Below are 18,795 nucleotides of genomic sequence, written 5' to 3' on the forward strand. Positions count from 1 at the left end.
CTGGTCCTCTTCTAGATGTTGGGGTGACAAAGGTGACAAAGACACAGTTCCTGCCACTATAGAGCTTATATTCTATGGTATTTTCCAGTTACAAATACATAATTATAGCTTAAATGTCACAGGTAAAAATCGTTATGAAAAAACGCAGAGTGAGAAGGCAGAGGAGGATGGTGGTGTGGGGTATCATTCTAGTTGGAACAGTCAAGAGCTGCCTCTCTGAAGGAGGAGGATTTCAGTAGAGATCTGAGTGGAGAGAGCAAGTCTAGTAAAGATCTGATAGAGGAAAATCCCGAGAGGGAACAAATGCAGAAGCCCTTAGGGATGGATCGTGCTTTGGCTGCAGCTAAGAGTGGAGAAGGCCAACAACGCTAGAGCAGAGGTAGGCAGCATGGGAGATGAAATCAGACAAAGAGGTGCCCGGTCATGTAAGGTCTTCTTTGGAAGCCATTGTGTGCGTGTGTGTGTGTGTGTGTGTGTGTGTGTGTGTGTGTGTGTGAGAGAGAGAGAGAGAGAGAGAGAGATAGGGAAGCTTTGGGGGCAATAATATGGCCTGACTTACATTTTAGGCCTCCAGTCTGGCTGCCTTCTAACTAGCAAGTCAATCATGGAAGTAGACAAACCAGCTAGGCGTTCATATGTTCATAAGTAACATACAATGCATTCTAATTGGATGGTAATGGTAGAGGTGAATGGGGTCAGGTTCTTGCACCGTGCCCGGGTCAAAATGCCCTGCGCCTGGCAGCAACCTTTCCAGGGATCTCCTGCAAGCTTCCTTCAGGTGTCAGAGCCAAGCAGCGTCCGCCACCAAGCCCATTCTGCGGAACTTGCGACACCCACCCCCCCCCCCCCGCCTCCCCCTTCGGAGAAACAGCCTCTTGAATCGCTCAGCTGCATCTGAAGCTTCCGAATCCCTTCATTTAAAAATGGGTAAATGGAAGCTCTCGCGGGGACGCGGGTCTCAAAGGGATTGAAACCACTTAAGGAAACAAGGTCCTCAAAGGAAATGGGGTTTCCACAGGGAGCCTGGCAAGCACTGCCCGTTCCCAGTATTCAAAAACAGGGCGGAAATGGAGGCCGCCCAGGAGGTTGCCCTCCAGTCCGCTGGAAGGGAAATTCGGTTCCACCGCAGCCACAAGCCCGGGACGCCCCCTACCCCCGCGTCTGCCCGCAGCCGTGCGAGAGGTACGAGCCCCTGCAAGCACGCCGCGAAAACAGCTTCGCCTCACGGGAGCGCGCACGCGCCCCTTGCTCCGTTTGCCGTTGGCCCTAAGCCCCGCCCCTTCTGCGTCCTCCGCGGAGGGCTGGGAGCCGCGAGCTCGCGCGACCACTCTTCCTTCAGTCTTCTCCAGCACCTCGTCGCAAACGGGGCCGGAAAGCGTGGCGGCGCAGGCGCAAGCGCCGAGAGCGGAGGCGGTGGTGGTGGCGGCCGCTGGCCAGTGTAAGATGGCGGCGGCGTTGGTGGCGGCAGTGGACGGGGCGGCTGGGCCTGGAACAGTCGGAGCAGCCGCTGGCAGAAGGATGACCCAAGACGGGAAGCGGGCTGCTGAGCCTCGCCGGCTCCCGTGCTTGTAACTGCCCCAGCCGGACACCCCCCCCTTGACCTACCCGGTCCGTGTCTCGTTCCGGCTTGGCCTGACCCCCTCGCCCCTGGCCCGCTCCCCTTCAGGATAGATTGGATTCCTTTCCCAAGCTCCCGGGGCTCCGGTCTTCTCCTGGCCCTGACCCGAGTCTCCGCCGGGAGGACTGGCTGCCCTTGCCTCAGGTCAGCCCTGGGGTTGCCCCCAAGAGCCTGCCCCACGGTCCACAGGGACGGCTTTGCTGCTCGGGTGACCCGTTTGGGTGCGCGTGTTTACCCCTTAGGCTGGGGGAAGCGGTCGCCCTGCGTCTCCCCGTCACCTCGGGGCCACCGCGCAGTGGTGCCCCCCTCCCCCATCCCGAGTTCTCGGGCCCAGCACCTTGTACGGAAGGCCGAGGTCCAAGTCAGTTGTCGCCGTCTGGTCTCGCTCCCTTTGTAATACAATTCTCGCAGCTTGCTTCCCCTCACCCCCAGATCTTCCAGGGCCCCGCAGAACCGTACCATTTGCTCCTGTTAGTTGGAAAGCATCTGGTGGCTTGAATTTCTGACTCATATGATTGTCGCTGGAGTCTCTGTAAACAAACCGGCACTAACGCTATCACATTCTCTCCGGGATTTCCCCCCTGCCCTGTGGCTTCTTGTTGAGAGGTTTGGTTATGGGTTAGCAGCGACAAGATTCAGGTTTTCCTTTTAAATGACTTTTAACGTTTTAGCGGAGCTGGGAGATGACTTGCCTGGTTCGTGGTGTTTCTGTAACTGCCTGGGTTATTTATTCAGTAGTCGGACTTAACTCTGGTTTTAAACAGTGCCGAGGAGGTCTGAAAAGAAACTAAAATGTATTCACAGATATGTTGTGTTATGGTCAGTGGAGATACTTTTGCCATTTAAACTTTAACTTTTCTCAGCCCTTCAGTGAATCAACCGACCTATTTTCTCAGGAGCTCAGCCTGGCCCAACTTCAGTGATAAAGAAGGAAAGGTGAGTAGGAGTCGAAGGCATTTAAATTCCTGAGCCCAAGACAGACCCTACCCTGATGCCCAAGTGCTGACCACTACAGTCATAAAATTCCTACCCCAGTATCCCAAAGAGTTGGGGTGTTGTTCTTGGCTGTGTTCCAGCTCCGGTTAAATTACTTTGATAAGTTTTACGGGCTGTGGGCGTCTTGACTTTCTGTCCTAAACTGTTGCTGTGTATCTTCAAATAACGCACCCCCTCCCCCCCCCACCTCGTTAGGCCTAGAAGGGAATGTGTCCCCCTCTTCCTTTATTCATTTGCCTTGTGTGTTGCTTTTCTGTGGATCGTGTTTCTTACGTTGTTAAAAGCTGGGAATTAGTCTGCCTGAGTTCTCTTCAGCCTTTTGTCAAATCGAGTCTCTTCCCTTCTCAGGGCTTTGCATTGTTATTTGTGTTTGGAGGAGAATCTTCAGCTGCTTGTCCCTGAAAGCTGGGAAGTGGTGCTGGGAGGTCGGCGTCCGAGTTCAGTCCACTTCAGAATTAAAGTTTTGCAGGACATCGTAGTAAAGTTGGGGTTAAAAAAAAACCCAATCAGCTGCTCTTTAATAGCTGGTCTGAAGAATTTGGGGTCAGCCGAGGAATCATCTTGTGCATTCAACAGCACAGCCCAGGGTCAGAGAGGGAGTCAGAACATACTCGTAAACGTAGTTTTTGTAAGACTCCTGGGTTTCTGGTAGCGGAGGATAGTGCTGTGCTTGAAGTCCACGGGATGTGACAGAAGAGCTGAGTGGCTCTGGGAGGGAGGCCTGGCTGAGTCTTCATACGTTCAGGGTAGGTAGTAGGTAAAGGTTGAGTGGGACACTGCTGAGTTTTGTTCCGTGTGGTGTCCTGATTGGAACATCAGCCGGGCATGTTTGTGTGTCATTGAGACGGATAAGTACAGCCGTTAGAGCTGGACAGATCAGAACTTAACTACTGTACTAAGATTTATTGGCCATGTGACCTTGGGCAAGCTACTTAAACTTGTCTGACTCTTAATTGCCACGTCTCTAAAAGTGGGATAATGCCACTTACCTCCTACAGTCATTGTTGGTCTCGTGGGAGGGAACCTGTGTGAAGCTCTTATATTGTGCCTAGCACAAGATAGACACTAAAAAAATGTCTTCTGTTTTCTTTACACATTGTTGCTATGGCTTTGAATAAGGCATGCGCCAGTTTTTACTTCTTTGCCTTCTGCTTTCCAACGTAGTTTCCTTTTTATTTTTTGTGAATCGTTTTTAACTGGTCAGCTTAGATGTCTGCTTTGTAGGCACCCATCTACGGTTATCTTCTGAACATGATGGGAGTCAGTGCGGTGGGGGTTCAAGACCAGAGAACAGCGGAAATAATCAGATGTCCGTGTGTATGTGTCTCTCTAAATAAATGCATTGTTAGACTAAACATCAGTGTATCTCCTTAGTTCATCGCCTCCTTCTCTTGGTCTCTGTTCATGCACACCTGGTCAGCGTTGACACGAGGATTGGAATTCCTTCCCTTGCTGCTTCAGCGTTCACTGCCTCTGCTCCAGCTACCCCTTATGCCTTTTCCTTTTTTGCCTTGACGAGAATACATTTTTTCAAGCTATTGGGCTCTGCAGTGACCCCCCCATCAATAGATCATCAGAGGCCTAGACCATGAAAAGGTCTCCTTGTTCTCGGAAGTGAGTCTGGGCTAGGGAGCTAGGAGTGTGGAGCGTTTTATTTCATCTCCCCAGCTGGCCCGTCTTAACAGCATGATGGCATAGATGCAGGTTTTTAACCTTCTCTTGTTGGCTTTTCTTCTACATTTTTGGGGGAGGTGAGGGCGCATGAAAATTAAAGTGTTGATAACGTCGCAGTGAAATCAACTGTATTCATTCAGGCCAGTGACCAAATTAGACTTGGTCAGCTTTCGTTACCACCACCACCAAAAGCAGACTTGGGTAGAGGGTGTTGAGGTGGACTGAGACTGCATTTTTATTATTATTATTTTTTAATGTTTTTATTCATTCATAGAGCGAGAGAGAGTGAGCGAGCACGACTTGGGGAGGAGCAGAGAGAGACAGAGATACAGAATCTAGAACAGGCTCCAGGCTCTGAGCTGTCAGCACAGAGCCCGACACGGGGCTCGAACTCACGAGCCCTGAGATCATGATCTGAGCCGAAGTCAGATGCTTAACCGACTGAGCCACCCAGGCGCCCTGATTTATTACTTACGTTTTTGTGAGATCTGGAGATCTGTGTTGGGAGAGGGGTGGGGTGGGAGGAGAAAAGGAGATGGGTTGAAAAAGGTATAACTTTGTTCCTTATTACTCTGTGTGCTGGGTGAGAATGTCTCCTCCCCCAGGGGTTTCACCTTCTGTGCTTCAGGTGACATCTGTGTATATAGTGAACCAGTATTCTTAGTTTGTGGGCCACAACGATAAAATTCTTACTTTTCTGAAGTTATTTTATATTTCAGGGCGTCGCATAAGAATTGTCGCATCTTAGTAGGAAGTATTTCCTAGCATGGCTGAGTGGGAGGGTAGGTATGCTTGTGACTGTGACCTTAGTTCCCACCGCCAGCCTGACAGGGCACTGTATACAGCAGTCTGTGGAATGTATAGGAGCCAGTACCAGTGCTGTGATCCTTAGCGTTCACTAGGATCAACCTAAGACAAGCTTGTCTGCAGAGAGAGTAAAAGAAAGCAGCCTTTTTGTGGCCTGTTTAAAACAATACTGACATTTCAAAAGCAAAAGGACTCTAGAAGACATTCTGCAGAAGTGTGCCCTGTTGTGGGAGACTGAGACCTTCGAGTTTCATGCTCTCGGTCCTGTGTTCTATCAGGTGAGTTGCAGTGACTAATTAACCTTTGTTTTCAGGAGATAGATTTGTTTCTGGATTGTTTCTACTGGAGAAAAGTTATTCTAAACATGTCTAGGAATTTTCCGGATTATAAAAGACAGAATTAAGAGGTTTTTTTTTTTGCATAACATTGGCGTTAAAGTTAGTCGTTAAGACTGAATTAGCTTTTTCTTTTTTAAAAAAACAAATTATCAGTAAGCCAAGATAATCGGCTTACAGTCAACCAATTTGGAACCCCGGGCAACTAACTGGAAGAATTGAGCCAGCAGTGGACGCAGAGGTAGTGACACGTGTATATCTTCATGTCAAAGCTACCTGCCAATGATTTTAGGTTAGCTTCACAGTAATAATGAAAACTTCATCTTAATGTTTTCGTGCATATAATAGAGGAACTGTGCCACGGTTAGGATTGGTCAGAAATTCTTGTTTACTGATTCAGTTATTTTCTTGGAGAAGAAAGTCCTTGAAAGGTCTTTGAAAGTTAGTGTGTGATGAATTTTGTGACTCGGTCACGCTTCTTTAGAGCAGGCTTTTATCTGTGTCTCTGTAGGACCTGGTTTCTGGGCCAGAAGCCCACGTTCTCAAGTGCTACCTTCACCTCTGGAGTGTGCATGCTAAAGATAAATTAATGAACTGAGTCTGCCCTGAGTTTGCAGATAGGGCCTGGGGAGTGACTAATATGACACAGATGGAATCTTTTTAATGAAATGGAGTATGTGTAATGGATGGGGTTATTGGCGACATTGTTGGTGTCACGTGTGAGAGGTTAGATTTTTGCTCTTGTCGTTGGTACGGATCCTGTGTAAGGAGGCCTGTCCAAGTTCTGACGTGGAGCATCCATGCTTGCCTCTCATGGCATTTTGTTGTTGTTCTGGTTTTTCTCAGCCATCTGGAAACCTGTCGTAGGATTTACCTCTAGTGGTAGCCAGGAGGCTGTATTCCCCTGGTGTAGTTTAAGCACTGCCACGTTATCAGACGTGTTTTTTACCTTATTTTAGGACCCAGCATTACGACTCTTCCCTCTCACCTAGTGCAGGTAGGAGGGCACTTCTTGAGGTTTTGAGACTTTCCGTTTTACTGTTTTATTATAAGTTCTATCTTTGGAGCATCACACTTCCATCTCCTTTCCAGCGATTGAAGAACAGTTTGCAGTGTGAGTGCAAAAACTGGTAACGGGGGCTGGATTCTCATGTAAAGGTAAATCATTTCATCGTGGAAACACAGTGGAGTTTCCTTGGAAATGAATTTTCCTTAGAATCATTTAAACTGAGGTAAATGGGCTTAAATGTTGTCATAAAAGGTCCCTTAAGTCTGTTGCCGCAGACAGCACTTAAGGTTTAGAGCGCATTCCTAACATACTCTGAAATACTGTTACTAGAATTAAAGCCAATAAACTGTAAACACAGGACATTTGGAATTACCAACAGGGAGAGGAGGCATTCATCCAAAGGAGGAAAGAAGTTTCTTGTTCATAGTGTAGTTGATGCAGGAATTCTTTATTTTCTTCCTCGTCACCTGTGAGGATTGCTTTGAGGTCCTCACCTTGGCCGTCCGATGAGCCTTCAAGAGGGAGAAGAACTCAGAGAGAGGCACCTGAGTATATTGCTTTACCTGTAGTTCGTAGAGCATGGATGCGCTCGAGAGATGTTGGCAGATCTCTGAGTCTTTAAAAGGCCAATGAGAACAGGTAAACAGATTTCCTAGACTTAGAACCATGTCCTCGTTTGTGTACAGTGTTTGGAAGATCATTGCTGGGTGGTGAAGACGCCCAGGCTTCTCTAGGAAATGTGGTCTGGAACCAGAAATGAGAAGCCAGAAAGAAAATACACGTACCTCCCAGGTACAGACAAGCTCTTTGCAAAAATGTCTTTAATTCTCTAAACCAGCTTCTGCAGGGTAATGGTATCGTCCCATTTTATAGGAGGAGAAACAAACGTAAAAGTGAGTGGTAGAGGCAGAGTCAGACCCAGGTCCGACTGACACCAGAAACCCTTCTGTTCTACCAGATTCTGTCTTTAAAAACCGGGCTCTTCAGTGCCGAGTGATGAAGCAAATGAGCTCAAAGGAAGAATTCGGTGTTTCTTATAAGAGCGTATCTAAAGAATAAAAGGTCTGTCCACATGACTGCATAAATAAAAACATTTCTGGGGCGCCTGGGTGGTTCAATCGGTTAAGCGTCCGACTTCGGTTCAGGTCACGATCTCGCGGTTTGTGGGTTCGAGCCCCGCGTCGGGCTGTGTGCCGACAGCTCGGAGCCTGGAGCCCGCTTCCGATCCGGTGTCTCCCTCTTTCTCTGCCCCTCCCCTGCTCACGCTCTCTCTCTCTCAAAAGTAAACATTAAAAAAAAAAAATACTGAATTGTTTAAACATGGGTCTCAGATGATGATTGATTGGTAGACTGATGAATTTTTTCAGGAAATAACTTTAATGGACTCAACTGAAGAGATAACTGAGTCCTTTTATGATCCTTGAAGAGGGAGGAAATGACATTCTCCCTTCGTATCTCAGGTAATTCCATGGACAGCTTCTCTGACTCTTCGAGCTTTTTCTCAGTACACGTCTTTCTGGGCTTCTCTGTAGCATTTGAAGTGGGAATTCTCTCTTTCTCCCTCTCTCTCTGCGTGGACCGTCCCCACCTTCTTGAAACCTTTTTATCTCTTGACTTCCAAGACACCTAGCACTCCTTATTCCTTCCGCTCTCCTGAGCATTTTCCTGCCTCCCTCTTCTTTCTCTAAGGGTAGATGTTAACCCGGGATTGTTTCCTCGGACTCTCTCGCCTTTCTCGGGTCCATACGTTTTTGTTGTTGAGTGAGGTCAAGTTGATAAGGTAGTTGATTTTGAAGCTTCTCCGTGTAAGTCGTTCCCAAGTCTGTATCTGTGACCCTGATTTCTCAAGTTTCAGACCTACACTTGTTTTCTGCTACCTTCCTGACATGTCAACTTGGATTGTAAACATAAAATCAAATTCATCTCTTCTCCCGCATGCCAGCTTCTCATTTATGGGATTGACTTCCCTTGGGCACCCAGCCTCAAGCTTGTCTTTTTGACTTTGTGAGCTTCATAACTACCATTGAGCCATCAGTTTTACCTCTACAGGGTTCTCACATCAATTCTCTTTTAATGTCTTCTGCCACCAGCCTAAGACAGGTGCTCATCGCTTTTTACCTCAACAACCATGGCAGCCCTTTAACTGGTTTGTCCTTCCGTTTTTGTCCGTTTCTGTCGGTCTTATTATCCTTGACAAAATAATCTTCCTGATGCCTAATACACACACACACACACACACACACACACACACACACACACACCCCTACACCTCCTGCACTCCTTAACTAATCAGCCGTACCCCACCAGCCAGCCAAACCAGACTTGAACATGTTTTTCATCCTCCATGTATTTTCTCATCCTTGTCCTGGTCTTTCTCACCTTTACGCACTGAAATCCTGTCCTTCCTTTAAAGCCCAGTTTATCTTTTTTGTAACCGTGATTGGTGCTTGGATCACTTGTATCGTAGTTGTGTACTCATTTTTCCTGATCGATGATCGGCTGCAGAGGGGATCATGACTGCCTTGTCTGTATTTGTAGCTCCTGTATTGCGTTGTACATTATTGTGTTAGTAGCTTGTCTGTGTGTAGATGGGCCACTGGGTGGTGCCAGAGCCCTATAATCGGGATAAGCAGGGGCAGCTCGAGTGCCGTGCAGTTAGGTTGCCTTGTGCTGTGAAATCTGCACAGCACTGATGGACATTAACTTCCCTGATCCGGAAGCACGTATGGTCTCTTTCTGCTCCTCCGTCCAGCTTACCAGGGGAGACCGGGCAGTGTGGTCAGCCCCTCCAGGCACTTAATAGAGAGTGGCCCAGAACCTACCCCCCTGGAAATGTGGTTTATAGTATGAGTTTCAGTTTCCTTGGGGTTATCCTTTGAATTTCAGTGTGTGAGGTTGTCTGATGAATAAACTCCATACCGATGGAGTGTGGCTGGTGGCCGGAAGGTTGGCCAGAAGTGTTTATTGTGAAGTAAAGAAATAGTAAGGTGAGGAGAAAGGATTTAAAATGAGCCATTTCAGCTTGAACTCCACAGTTGGGGATGGGGAAGGTAGGACTGGTCGATTCCAGATGGACCGCAGAGCCCAGGGCAAAGAGGTAAATTAGGCCCGTGGATGGAGATTGGCCCTGAACAGCTGTCCCGTGATGGGGGTGTTGGGACGTCTGTCCTCCCAAGAGCAACCCGAGACCGTGTGGCTCTCTGGTAGGTGTTTTACCAATAATTGAAGTATTTCCTACCACTGTTTCTCAGTTTCAGAGGAAATTCTAAAACTTTGCTCCAACTACGGGTGTCGGTGTAGGAGAGCGGGGCCCTTGACTCGCAGAGGGAGGCGCACCACGCCAGGCACCGGGCCGCCCGGAGCGCTCCGGGCTCGTGTGTCGGTGAGCTCGGGTCTCAGTAAAGGGAGCAGTGGCGGTACCGTTTGGAGGAGTAGATGTGCCCGTCAGACCTATTTTCCTAGCAAAGGAGTTAAAATGAAATTTAATTTAAGAGAAATTTGAAAAATAAAAGCAGTAAGTATACAAAATAACAGTACAACCACTGGAACTATTTTGAACTGCTTTCGGTTCTTGATACGTTTAGCTGTCACCAACTAGGTGTTGGGGTCTTTCAGAAGTTTAGGCTTCATCTTGCCTGTCTTGCCTTTTTTTTTTTTTTTTCCCAGTGTTTATTTGTTTTGAGAGAGAGGCAGGGGTAGGGGGGTGGGGGGGAGAGCATTCCAAGCAGGGGACATGGGGCTCAAACTCACAAACTGTGAGATCATGACCGGGGTCGGATGCTTACCTGACTGAGCCACCCAGGCACCCCTCGCTTGCCTTTAATGGTGCTGCTGGTAAGTCACGGGCAGCTTTGGTCCAGTAAAATTCCTCCCACACTTTCTTTTTCAAACAAGAAGACCTGATGTTTTGCCTTCATTTACTGTGGTGTGTTGACCACTTTAGCTGACTTGTTACTGTCACAGGCTTGAGAATTTAGTATTTAAAAAAAAGAAAAATGTTTTTTTTAGTGTTTATTTACTTTTGAGACAGCGAGAGACAGAGCATGAACGGGGGAGAGTTAGAGAAAGGGAGACACAGAATCCAAAGCAGGCTCCAGGCTCCAAGCTGTCAGCACAGAGCCCGACGCGGGGCTTGAACTCAAGCTGTGAGATCATGACCTGAGCTGAAGTCGGATGCTTGGCTGACTGAGCCACCCAGGCGCCCCATGAGAATTTAGTATTTTTAATTTTTAATGATCGGGCTTTGTCCTTTAACATTTTGCCCAACTTCTTCCCCTTGCCTCCTTTCTCTCATTCTCTTTTGTTTGGCCAAATTTATTGAGGGATCATTCACATACAGTAAAATCTATGCCTTTTTTCAGTGACCTGTTCTGTGGACTCTGACAAACGCATACTCACATAACACCACCACCCACGGTCGAGGCGGACAACAACTCCGTCGTTTCTAGAAGTCTTCTTGTGCCTGGTTGTTGTCCATTCTCCACCCCCATCCAGCAACCACTGATCTGCTGTCTGTCCCCGTAGTTTATCTTTTCTAGAATGTCCCATGAGAGGAATCCTGTTACGTAGCTGCTTGAGTCTTGCTTTTTTGACTTAGCATGACGTATTTGCGACCCGTCCTCGTTGCTGTGTGTGTCAGTAATCCACTCCTTTTTATTGCTCTGTAGTAGTTTATTGTGAGAGAGAGAGAGAGAGAGAGAGAGAGAGAGAGAGAGAGAGAGAGAAAGCGTGAGTGGAGGGAGGAGGAGCAGAGAGAGAATCCCAAGCAGGCTCTGCACCGTCAGCCCAACGCAGGGCTCCAGTTCACAAACTGCGAGATCATGGCCTGAGCTGAAGTGGGACGCTTAATCGGCTGAGCCACCCAGGCGCCCCCACAAAGTATTCTCGTACACTGTATTAACTGCCTCTTTGCTTGGTTTTTAGTTAGTATTTTGTCATATATTTGGTTAAAATTTTAAGGCCTTTTCTTTTTTTTTTAAATTTTTTTTAACGTTTATTTATTTTTGAGACAGAGAGAGAGCATGAACAGGGGAGGGTCAGAGAGAAGGAGACACAGAATCTGAAACAGGCTCCAGGTTCTGAGCTGTCAGCCCAGAGCCCGACGCGGGGCTCGAACTCACAGACTGCGAGATCATGACCTGAGCGGAAGTCGGCCGCTTAACCGACTGAGCCACCCAGGCGCCCCAAGGCCTTTTCCTTAAGACAGGAGAGATCTAGGTCACTGGCCTTTCTTGGGTAGAAATTAAAACGACACCTGGATCTTTTTCCCCCATCCCCCAGTAGTTTACTCTTTAACCTTCTGTTTGGCAGGGGTTATGGTTATTTTTAGAGTGTAGGCAGCAGGGCTAATCTAATTAAACTCCCCCAGCTACCTGGGACAGTGAGCTCATCAATCAGCTCCTCCGAGCTCAGATTCGTTTGTTCTGGACTGAATTTTACATGGAAATTGATCAAGGTAAAAGCAGTGGATTTGCTGGGAATGTAGTGCATTAAAAAATGAAGAAAGCAATTTATGTTTGGGTCAAGTAGGGTCCCTAGCCTCTGATTATAAAATAACCATCATCTTTGACGGCGGCGGAGACTCTAGAGCGGTTCTTATACTTGAGACCTAGGGCCCTGTCATAGCACCTTAGCCTGTTTTCAGTTGGACCCTTGAGTTCCTGCCCCAGAGTTGAGATGGCATTAAACTTCTTCATTCTGACAGAAATTTATATGATAAGAACAACAACTCCTTTCCAAAGTGATTGTATTTTATTGTCACCATTTCTTGGCTTTTTAAAAAAGTGGTCCTCCTGAGGGGGAAGGTGTGCACCCAGAGGGGTATGGAATGTGGTCCGGTGGTGTAGAGAAAGAATGTTGGAATTTTTTTTTTCCGCTACAAACATTAAATGTAATATTTAATGTGAATCGGTTAGATAACGTGTATGTACATGCACGCACACATATTCGGGATTCATGGTAAAAATTTTCACCGATAGGGGTTTATAATCCGTTTTGAGACCACTGCTCCAGAGCGTCCTTCTGCAGAACCTTTAACGTAGAATTCTGCTTATCTCGACCGTCTCTGGAATTAACCACTACTGTTTTACAAAAAGAAAAATGAAGCCTCAGGAAGGTTAAGTAGCTCATCCAAAGTCAGAAAGGATGCTAATGGCTTACTCATGCTGCAACCCTGGACTAATTTTCAATCTACAAGTAATTTTGCTAAACTCCATGGCCCCTAAGATGTGACCTTCAGAAGCTATCTGCCTTCCAACTCCGTGATTAAACAGAGTTGGCATAAGCATTCACGGGGTTGTCCCTGTTTCTGAATTTAGCAATACGTTCCGTCAGCTTTCTTCCTCACGAAGAAGATCTCATTTTGCAAGAACCGTAAGCCATTTTCCCCGAAAGACCAGCTCTGCAGCCTGGGGTTGAACCGGGAGGCCCTGCTCTCCCCCTCGCCAAATTAGGAGCTCTGGCTTCTCCTGGCCCCGGAGGCCGGGAGCGCGGCTGTGTTTTCAGGCACCGACCTGAGTCTGCAGCTCAGGCCGTCTGGGCCTCTGGAGGAGTTGGTGCAGTTCGGGCTCGAGAAGGGGTCTCCGGAGCCACTTTCTTCTTTGGAGGGGGATGATGGTGAGGTGGAAAGTAGGGGCCGGTTGAGAGGTTTGCCTCAGGTCGGAAACCTCAGGTCTCTCCTCAGTTGACCATCATCACGTGTGCTTATGACCTGAGGTTTTTAATCTTAAAGTAGCACAGCTTGTTTTCCTTACCCTGCTTGACTTTTGCAGTTTAAATAGAATGGATTTCAGCCCTGGGTGGGGAAGAAGATGCTGCGAGATGCTAAAGAGTAGAAACAGGGACTGCCGCCAGGAGAGGCCGGTGCTGTGTGCAGAACGCTCACAACACGCCGCCTCCGAGCAGCAGCGGGAGGAAACCAGCCGGCCCCGCGGACCGCTCTTGGCCCGTCGTTTTCCGCGCGGCTTCACAAATCTGTGCTTTGTTGGCATTGTCTCCCAGCACCCTTCCAGGTCCTTCCCCAGACTCGGCCTTGGTCCTGCCTGTGCATTATTTCCACCCCCCGCCCTGGGCTGCGGAGCGAGCCTTGGGCAGCTGTCTCTTGGCAGGGGACACTTGCTGAAGCAACTTGGATTTCTGTAGAGGAGAGTAGGGGGTGAGGATGCGGGCGGGGCTGCTTCTGGGATAATTGTTATGGGAATGAAAGGGCTGTTGAAAGATTAGAAGCCAGTGTGCCTGGGTACGAGGACCGGAGTCATAATCATACTTTGTCTTTTACCAGTGCCTTTTGTCCAGGCACTGAAAGGGCTTCACAAAATTCTAGTCTGAATAATATTATTCTTCGCTCTTTGGAATTTGCTCGAGGTGGGAGTGAGGCTCTGTAAAAATAATGAATGTGTTATAGTGGCAGAAGAGGAAAAAAAGCTAGGTACCCCGGTTCCCAGACAGAGCTTTGCCGAAAAGATAAATCTGGTGAAAGTTGGTGGAGTTAGGTGCAATAATGTTTGCTGTTTTATGAAACGGACTGAGATGGAAACGTCACCCTCTTCTTCCCCAGCTTTGTACTCGGTGACTTACTTGTAAGAGGAAGAAAGAAACCTTAGGTTCTTTCTTGGGGGCAAGGCGCTCCTTGCTCCTGAATTCTAATTCGGCTTTGCTTCTTGTCGTCCTTAGTTAATGTCTGTGCCTGTAAGTTTGAAGCTAGGCATCTGAGCAGACAAAGCCCAAGCTCTCACCCCAAGAGCTTGGTCTCTTCTGTCTCTGTTGACTTGTGTGTAAGATGATATTCAGAGTCTGGCCCTCTGCTTCATGTTATGAAGATGGTGTTTCATAAAATTTATGGACACACCTGACTGAATTTACAGCAGAAGATTCCTGCCTAGAGGGCAATGCTGAAGCTAGCTTTTTGTGTTCAGGCTCTCTGCTTGTAGTACCTGTCACTGGATATGTGCCTGCTGGTTCAGGTTTTATTTCAGTTCCTTCCTTTCCGTCTGAAAAATCATTGCCAGTTAGTTACTCAGGTAAAGAGATAGCAGTTGACCTCCCAAAGATATTGTCTCTTTATGGAATTTAGACATGGGGGAGGGGGGCCTGATAGGATTGTCAGCAGCTGAGAAGCCCTGTTGAGCACAGACTCAAAAAGTTTTTTTTCTTAAAGCTTTAAAAAAAAAGTTCACTTATTTTGAGAGAGAAAGCAGGAGTGGGGGAGGGGCAGAGAGAGAGAAGTAGAGAGAGAATCCCAAGCAGGCTCCGTGCTGCCAGCACAGAGCCCAGTGTGGGACTCCGTCTCACAAAACAGGAGATCATGATCTGAGCTGAAATCAAAGAGTCGGACGCTTAACCGACTGAGCCACCCAGGTGCCCCCCAAAATATTTTTTTAAAGTAATCTCTACTTTAAACCCCCAACATGGGGTTTGAACTTAACCCCTATATCAAGTGAGAGTCACATGCTCCAGGGACTGAGCCAACCAGGCACCCCTCAAAAAGTCATTTTTATGAAAACGATAAAGGTGGTGCGTTGTTAAATCTCCTGTCCCTTTTCTCTTCTCTCCCAGACTATTTCCTAATTGTTTCCTTGTCTTCCTCTCCTAAATGCAGGCTGGCTACGGTAAACATCGCTCAAGATGTCCAGCAAAGGGAACGGCGCAGAAGGCAAAACAGACTTAGCCAACGGTAAGGGGCCACCTGAGGGTCTCCTCCTCCCCCACGGAAAGTGGAGGCCTGGAGTTTAGTGGAGGGAAGGACATCTTTCCTAAGAGTGGACCTTTCCTGTGCTGTTTTGTGTGTAGGAAACAAGGAGTTGTGGGAAGGTGCGTTTCCCCACTTGTGATGAGAGGTCTCTTTCTGTGGTAGCTTATAGTTCGATAGAGCTAGTGGACGACAGACGGAGTTACAGCCTGGACCGACTGGAGTCAGGGCTTGCTTGCTTGCTTTGTAGGGTCTTGGCAAGTGTTAAATCACTGGGTCGAGGGCAGATTTGAAGGTGGAATGTCGGGATTTTGACATGGGTTATTCAATCAGTGCTTGAACCCTGAGCCAGCTTCTTAACTGAGAAATGTCCTTCAAATGCATAGAATTGGGCAGCACAAGAGTCTAGCGTTCCTCAACACCTTGCGGGCCAGGACTACATGCTAAATTCTAGTTGATGTGATTGGTGGAACAGTGAAGCGGAGTAAGGAAAAGTGAGATTTTTAAAAAATGCTGTGTATTGCTCCTTTGTTCCCTTCTTATCATTGCTGTTCATTCATCTTTCTGTGAAAGACAGTGGTTCAGATTTTTTGCTGGGCTTAATTGAAAAGTTCAGGGTTCTAGAGTGGTTTGGAATTTGGCTGTTAGCCAGATCGGGGATTAGCGGGCTATGGCCAGCAGACCAGATCCAGCCTGCCGCTGTTTTTGTAAAGTGTGTTGGAACACGGTCACGTCCCATTCATTCACATGGTGCTTACGGGTCCTTTTGTGCCGTGACAGCAGCATCGCGTACTTGCGACAGGGCCCTTTGTAGAAAAAATTTGCCAGCCTCTGGGCTAGATCTTGGTCATCGACTGTGAGGGTCATCTTGCTGAGCTCGCGATCTGCTCTGGCCCTTAACTTAATCTGGTAGAGCCCCCAAGTCATCTTGATTTGTTAATCGTAATTTTAACAGTAAATGCTAGGATTTTCGGTGTTTACATTTTCCTTCTGCGTAGAAGCGAAAGTGTGGTATTTCGTCCTTTCTCACCACTCCCAGTTTCAAAGCCAATTGTGTGTCAGAAACCACAACTACTAATCTTTCTCAGCGTCCACAGCAGTCTCAGCAAATGTAGTTCCTAGGAGAAAATTGCTGCACTTTTCCCCTTTTTCTTCCAGTTCCTGCACCAGTTGTTTTCATGCTGGGATCTTAGTTGGGGTGCTTTTCTGAAAAGAGCTGTTTATGTGTCTCCCAGCCTTCTGTCACTGCTTGAACCAAAGTGCTTGTATTGTTCATCTGTTTTCTCTGTTGGGTTTTGCCTCAGAGTTCGTTGTGAAGGGGTTCCGTTGCCGCAAAGATTTTTAGAAATTGCCGCTCTGCTCCAGGTGACTAAGCGGTCAGGCACTGCTTTGAACACTTTAAACGTCCTTGTGGGGTTGGATAGCTCATACCAGAGTCGCCCATCGCTGGTCTGCTTTTCCTAACAGCCTTCACTTCTGGAAAGGTAAAATTTGGCATCATCAGGAAAGGAGGCCGTGAACAGTGTTCAAAATCCTCATCCCCTCCTTCCTTTCTTCACACCTCGGCTTCAGTGTGGAAGCTGTGGCCGTATTGGCTCTAGCACATTGCCAGGGTGCTCGCTGAAATAAGATCTGGCTGTTGTTGGGAGAATGCAGTGTCTCATTGTCAGGGGTTAGATTGCTCCAAGTGGCCCAGTTCTTTTACGGCCACCAACATGGCAGACTGGAAAACGTGGTGAACTTCCCTTCCCGGGTGCCACTCTGGTAGCGTTGCTTGTCCTCAGTTTTGCGTGTGCTTCCTGGTAAAACTCTACCTCAGGGTAGAGTTCCGATAACTAGATGTAGTGTTAACGTTATTAAATTAATGGAAGTTATTAGAACACATTTATTAGCGAACGGCGAACCAGGAACCCAGGCCCACAGTTACCGCATGTCCCTTCTACCTCTTTCTGGATTCTTAGTGGACTTTAAGACCTCAAGGGAAGAAACTGGGATTTAGGAGGTGGGAGGTGGTGGTACTTCCTTGAAGTAGGAAATCGTTCTTCTCTACCCCCACTGTCAGAATGATTTTAATCTGTTATTTTCTGCCTTCCTCTAAGAAGATGGAGGTGCCAGCTGTTGCTGGGAATGGCTGTTCTTTTTTTTTTTTTTTCCTATTTGACTTAATTGTTTGCTGTGCTTAATAGACGTGTGTCCAGCAGAACAGAGCTTAAGGTAGTTGTATCGGATGTACTTGGACTCCACCTGGCTGTGCTTTGCTAGAGAGAGGCGGTGGGGGGGGGGGGGGTGGAGTTATCAGACTCTTGGGCTGCCCTGTGGTTCTTCACTTGGGTTGAAGCACCTTTGTTTGCCCGTGGCTTTGATCTTAATCTTTCCAGTTTCTTGTCCTGTACGAGACTCCCCCCTCAGAAGGTAGTCTTTATGGTAAGCACTTGAACAAAAGCACGTTGACCAGAGTTGGTTTCTGGATCCTTGGGCGTGATGATTTCTTGGACCGAGGAGGGAACATCCTTCTGATCACTCTCCCGTTTCCTTGTTTTCCCCCTCGCCCGCCCATTCCTCACTCCCATGCAGGAAGCCTGTCTAGCAGTCCAGAGGAGATGTCTGGCGCTGAGGAGGGGAGGGAGACATCCTCAGGCATTGAAGTGGAAGCCTCAGACCTGAGCTTGAGCTTGACTGGGGATGATGGTGGCCCCAACCGTGCCAGCACAGGAAGCCGGGGTACAGATACGGAGAGCTCAGGTGAAGACAAGGACTCTGACAGCATGGAAGACACTGGCCATTACTCCATCAACGACGAAAACCAAGTCCATGACCGCTCAGAGGAAGAAGAGGAAGAAGAGGAGGAGGAGGAGGAAGCGCACCCTCGGCGCCGTGTCCAGCGGAAGCGGGCCAACCGTGACCAGGACTCATCAGATGATGAGCGGGCCCTGGAGGACTGGGTGTCTTCGGAGACATCCGCCCTGCCTCGACCTCGGTGGCAAGCCCTTCCTGCCCTTCGGGAGCGGGAGCTGGGTTCTAGCGCCCGCTTTGTCTATGAGGCTTGCGGAGCAAGAGTCTTTGTGCAGCGTTTCCGCCTGCAGCATGGGCTCGAGGGCCATACTGGTTGTGTCAACACCCTGCACTTTAACCAGCGCGGCACCTGGCTGGCCAGTGGCAGCGATGACCTGAAAGTGGTGGTTTGGGACTGGGTGCGGCGGCAGCCAGTGCTGGACTTTGAGAGCGGCCACAAAAGCAATGTCTTCCAGGTGAGGCAAGGGAGCAGGACGGCCACTGGGAAAGTCAGGCAGGAGTTAGACAAGCCTGAGGTGCTTGGAGCGGGAGCAGACAGTGAGTCCGGACTGGCCTCAGGGCTCAGTCGTGTCGTGGCTCCCTTGATCACTTAGAGGAGTTAAATACGCTGAAAGAGCCATGACCGCCTTTCGTTCTTCCCAAGCCTGGTGGCGGTCAGAAGCCTCGTTATAGGTCGGGTGCTTGGAAGTCATCAGGAAGGTACTCAGGGGACCCTGATAGAAGGCATCCATCTAAGAGCAGAGGCTCCTGAGCCAGACGGGGTTCCCATCCTGGCCCTGCCCCCCGCTAGCTTTGTGATCTTGGGCAAATTCTGTAATCTCCGGCTTCAGTTTGTGTATCTGTAACGTGGAGCTAGTAACAGGATCGTGAGGATTAA

General features: G+C 48.3%; 1 protein-coding gene across 4 annotated transcripts in view; it reads left to right on the top strand.

Moving 5' to 3' along the window:
• The first annotated feature begins 1,292 nt into the window (after positions 1–1,292).
• DCAF8 (DDB1 and CUL4 associated factor 8) overlaps positions 1,293–18,795 on the top strand; it is a 40,971-nt gene continuing 23,468 nt past the window's right edge. The window contains exons 1-4 of one of the 4 annotated variants that reach the window (XM_003999591.6): positions 1,293–1,438; positions 2,482–2,554; positions 15,036–15,110; positions 17,700–18,373. In XM_003999591.6, the coding sequence (XP_003999640.1) occupies positions 15,062–15,110; positions 17,700–18,373 (723 nt within the window). In that variant the 5' untranslated portion in view covers positions 1,293–1,438; positions 2,482–2,554; positions 15,036–15,061. The other 3 variants (XM_006943041.5, XM_003999590.6, XM_045049168.1) reach the window with 3 other exon arrangements.

The sequence above is a fragment of the Felis catus genome, chromosome F1 (assembly GCF_018350175.1).
Source record: "Felis catus isolate Fca126 chromosome F1, F.catus_Fca126_mat1.0, whole genome shotgun sequence".
NCBI lineage: Eukaryota > Metazoa > Chordata > Mammalia > Carnivora > Felidae > Felis > Felis catus.